The following is a 5,139-nucleotide window of genomic DNA, read 5'->3' on the forward strand; positions in this document are numbered from 1 at the left end:
AACGACAACCCTAGCTTATAACAAGTGGTATCAGAGCTTGGTCACAGGTTCGAATCACGTAGGCCGCAATGAGTGACGCTGGGAGGGGGATTGTTGGCAGATTGTCAACGTCCCTCGCATGGATTCGCGACATGGTTTAATAGCCTCCTGTGGATTCTATAAGTCTAGTGGTTGTATTGGGCATTGAAAGGTCGATCTTTTGGTGCAACAACAACCTTAGCTTGTAACACATCTCTCTATCTCTCTATCTATTTTTCTCCTCTTTCTCTCTCACTCTATCTTTGTCTCTCCCCCTCTATCTCTATATGTGTCTTTCTCTATCTATCCATATCTCTCCCTATCTCTCTTATTAGACCTCTATATTTTTCTCTCTATATCGATGTCTCCATATTTCTTCTTTCATCTATCCATCTATCTCAATAATTTGTTTATCTCTCCATCTCTCTCTACCACTATATCTCTCCCTTTCTCTATATATCACTTTCTATCTCTATCTTTATCTTTCTATGTCTCCCTCTCTCTCTTTCTATTTATTTTTTGAGCTTCCACGTCTATCTAATCCTATCTCCTCCATCTTTAGCTCTCCAAATCTTCCCCCTTTTCTCCATCTTTCTCTCCTATTCTCTATCTTCATCTCCATCTCATCTCCATCTCCATCTCTATTTATATTTCTATCTTCTTCTCTACATGTATATTTCTTTACCCCTCTATCTCTTCCCCCCTCTATCTCTCCATCTTTCTATCCCTATCTCTACCTCTATCTCCCTCTCATCGGATTGCAAACATAACATGAGTCTATTGGTAATGGAATTTGATTATCTTTCTAATTCAAAGGTTTTGTTAAAGTTATGATCGGATCTTTGTAAGCGGTTGCAAAGTGGATTTGAGGCTATCGCTTCTCCATTGAGACCTTTGTTGCACAAACAACATCATTTCTAAATGGCCTACCGATTGATCTCATGTACTACACAAATTTATACAAAAACTTGACCAAATTTTCCCCTAATTGACCTTCCACACCTCTTCGGCATACCTATTACACACCAAGATGCAATTGCTAGTTTACTTTATTGTCATTCCCAACAAAAAATTGAAATTATATAATTAATGTTGAAGGTATTCTACAATGACAACAAGAAGTGGAGTGTAATAACATAAACGTGCTAACAAAACTCTTATCTTTTACTTAATATTTGATAACCATTTACACGTCAAAATATTAAATTTAATAATAAAAAAAAATAATGACCTAACATATTAACATGTATTCATACCTTACACCTAAAATTTGACAACCTTATTTACATTAAAATAAATAAATAGGTGTATTCTGGATATGACTAATTTAATCTCATAATTTATAGCAGCTTTAAATGTCATATTCACGATGAAATAGAGAAGTCACCGGTTACGGTAACGCTAAAAATTTACAGGAACCCCAATTTGAAATAAAAACGATAAGGATCAGAACATTTCTCCGGTGATTCTCTTACTGTCAGAGTCTTCCCTGAGCTTCATTCAATCTTCCAACATCCTGCTCTCTCTGAGGAATTGGAAGAAGAGGAATGGGCACTGTGGGCAGGGAGGATGAGGAAGCTATTCTGATGGAAAACCCTCAGAGGTTTTGCATGTTTCCCATTAACTATACCCAAGTGTGGGAAATGTACAAGAAAGCTGTTGCCAGCTTCTGGACTGGTATTTTCCTATTTGGCCTTATGTAGTGTTCCAGTGGAATTTCTTTTTTTCACTTTCGAATTTCAAGTATGGAGAATTAGACTGGACAGGGTTTTAGAATATATTGAATTTTTTTTGGCAGTGGAAGAGGTTGACCTTTCACAGGATATATGTCAGTGGGAAAATCTTACCCACAATGAGAAACACTTTATAAGCCACGTATTGGCTTTTTTCGCTGCTGCGGATGGCATTGTTTTGGAGAATTTGGCTTTACGGTTCTTTAAAGAGATTCAAATTCCAGAGGTATTTTCATTCCCTTCCTCGAATATTAGGGTTATGCGGTATCCTGATGATTTGAGCACCAGAATTTCTCGATTCAAGAATCAATTCTGTCAACCTCTTTAGTATTTTCTTCTTACATTGAACCAAGAGTTTATTCATGAGATTGCTGGGTCCCAATTGTGTAATGATGATTACCATTTTGCTCCGGGGTATGAGGTGGAGTGGCAAAATGTTAAACTTCACGGGTAAAAGTGTGCATTTTAAGATTGCAGACAGGCTGGAAGCTAAATTTGGCATACGAGACAGCATTATAGGATGAAACAGAGCCTTGTCAATCCTTCTGGTCCAGGTGTATTTATCCCCTTGTTTCTCAAGAGGTGTTGTACTCCAAATTGGGGTTCCGGCTGGGCTGGAACTTAGAAAATCGCCTTTACCCTTTGTCTCTCACCTTTACTAGGAATCATTCTTTCTGTACTGGAACAAAACTCTTTTTGGAGATATGCAGGGTAATATTCTTTAATATGTTCTGTTGCCTTTAATTGACTTTGACTCTCTTTTTGCAGGCTCGGGCATTCTACGGATTTCAAATTGCCATAGAGAACATTCATTCCGGTAAGCACGGTTCAGGAGATGCCATGTTTGCTTCTTACATTTACTTGTTAATTTCTCTTGCCTTTTACATGTGCTTTGATCAAAATTTACAGCTTACTGTTAGAAACTTTTCTTAAATTTGCTTGTTATTAAGAGATTCTTTTCACCCGTGCTTTAATCAGAAATGTACAGTTTACTCTTGGAAACTTATGTAAGAGATTCAAGGGAGAAAGCAAGATTGTTCAATGCTATTCACACCATTCCCTGCGTTGCAAGAAAAGCAGAATGGGCACTTCGCTGGATTGAGAGGTTTATATAAATATATACCACTGGAAAAGTTTATCAGTATATGAATTTTCTTTGCCTGTTGTCTGTGCATCCATATTTTTCTTTTTTACTGTAAACATTTGTTCTTCTAAGTTGGTTAGTTAATGCCATATTTGCATTTGCTGCAACACCTATGGTTTTTTTTTTGACTCTAGAATGCAAAACTTTGTGCTTCTTAGAAGGCTTAGGGTGCTGAAAACTGAAATATTAGTGCTGATTATATGTAGCTGAGTTACTTTGCAGTTCTGGTTCATTTGCAGAGAGAATTGTTGCGTTTGCTTGCGTTGAAGGCATTTTCTTTTCTGGAAGGTTAGTTGATTTATAGTATTTCATGTTTAATAATGTTTAACAGTAAAAGGGGAGTTTTGGCCCAGCTAATTCTTTTCAATTGCAGCTTTTGTGCTATATTTTGGTTGAAGAAGCGGGGCCTAATGCCCGGATTAACTTTCTCTAATGAACTTATTTCAAGAGATGAGGGTCTTCATTGTGACTTTGCTTGCCTAATTTACAGGTGACACATTTTTAATGTGAAATTATGTGTTTATTTAGCTAATGGGGTTTGCATGTATTTTAGCATTTCAAGTGCAGTACTTCTAAGGAAATTCTTCCATTTTTTTCTTGAATATAGTTTGTTGAGGAAGAAACTTAGTGAAGAAAAGGTCAAAGAAATAGTTTGTGATGCTGTGAACATTGAAAGAGAGTTTGTGTGTGAAGCCCTTTCTTGTGACTTGGTTGGCATGAATGCTTCACTTATGAGCCAATATATAAAATTTGTTGCAGATCGGCTCTTGGTAAATATTCTAACTTCTGTGTGTTCTTTTCAAAATTGTTATCTTAGAAAAATGATTTTTTTTTCTCCTTTCTCTCTCATTTTCTGAGTTTTTATGTTAACAGGTTGTTCTTGGGTACCTCAAGGCATATAATGTTGAAAATCCTTTTGATTGGATGGATCTTATTTCATTGCAGTGAGTATATATATCTGTTGTGTTTTTTTAATAAGGTCAATGAGATTTGGTTAATGCAAGCATTGCATCATCAGCAAGACTCGTGTTTTACATAAGACAACTTTGGTCATGCAGAGGGAAAACAAATTTTTTTGAAAGGAGAGTGGGCGAATATCAGAAGGCTTCCATAATGTCAAGCATAGGAAACAGAGAAGGCAATCATGTCTTCAAAATGGATGAAGATTTTTGAACTACATTATTAAAAATATTTTTGAAAGATGAAGTTAATTTATCTTGTATTGCTGTCTTCGGTTGACTCCTGAGGACATCAATTGATTTTGGTAGTTTTGGGATAAGGAGGTAAAAGTTAGTTCTTCATGTTGTGCATGTTCAATGTTTTTCAATCAAAGACCGAGTCTCTAGCAAGTGGCAATCACTCTTTACTCAGAGCAGTAATTATTTGAATTTATTGAGCTTTATTTCTTTCTGTTACCTTGCACACTTCTTTGGTGCATTGTTTTGAGGGTAGTGCAATATTGAAGTATATATGACATATATTTTTATGATTATTTATGTTCAGATCATGAGAAATTGATGTGGTGATGTTCTTTATTTCAGAACTATGGTATATGCATTAGGTTTTTTATTTAATGGTAAAAATTTGTGACAAGTGTGTTTACAAATTGAATTCAAGATTCCAGAGATTGAAGGCATACATTTAGAGGTGAAGATTATTTTGATAATGGTAATAAATTTTATGGTGTGGCCTTTCTGTAAGGTTATTTTTCCATTAAATTTAGCAACTAATTGTTGTCTGTAGTAATGTGTAATTGCATAAAGATCTCCATAATCTGGATACATAAAACATCATAAATAGTCTCTATTTTGCAAGGCATGCGTGATGTTTGTTAATTATATACTATATGATTGCGCATAAGTATCGTACAATACAACTATTATAGTCTCTATAGTCTCTACTTTGCAAGGCATGCATGATGTTTGTTAATTATATACTTGTAGCGTAGAAATTAGGAATCATCACAAGATAGGTAAATCAATCAAAACACAAGACATGCTAGCTCAATCAAAAGAACACTCATTGAAATGAACCTAATTCTAAGCAGATTCAATAGAGGCATAAAAACAAAGCATTCAAAATGAAAATTATGCAAACCAGATGTAAGATTGAATACTCCTTCCATGCGGCTCCATTGTTGTTCTTTCCTCTTCAATGGGTTTGTGGATCTCACCTACAAGTGCACATACAATTGAAAGCAAGATTGATGAAAAGCTCAAGAGTACTAGAAGCGTAAGTTCGGTA

General features: G+C 35.5%; 1 protein-coding gene across 1 annotated transcript; it reads left to right on the top strand.

Annotated features, from left to right (window-relative positions):
• The first annotated feature begins 1,347 nt into the window (after positions 1–1,347).
• On the top strand, positions 1,348–4,305 carry LOC131064809 (ribonucleoside-diphosphate reductase small chain). The gene is made up of 9 exons (XM_057999082.2): positions 1,348–1,695; positions 1,817–1,977; positions 2,520–2,568; positions 2,730–2,856; positions 3,118–3,183; positions 3,269–3,385; positions 3,503–3,665; positions 3,769–3,839; positions 3,954–4,305. The coding sequence occupies exons 1-9, from the start codon at positions 1,566–1,568 to the stop codon at positions 4,066–4,068; spliced, it is 999 nt and encodes a 332-aa protein (XP_057855065.2). The 5' UTR covers positions 1,348–1,565; the 3' UTR covers positions 4,069–4,305.
• Positions 4,306–5,139: the final 834 nt, after the last annotated feature.

This window comes from Cryptomeria japonica, chromosome 1 (genome assembly GCF_030272615.1).
Source record: "Cryptomeria japonica chromosome 1, Sugi_1.0, whole genome shotgun sequence".
Classification (NCBI taxonomy): Eukaryota; Viridiplantae; Streptophyta; class Pinopsida; order Cupressales; family Cupressaceae; genus Cryptomeria; species Cryptomeria japonica.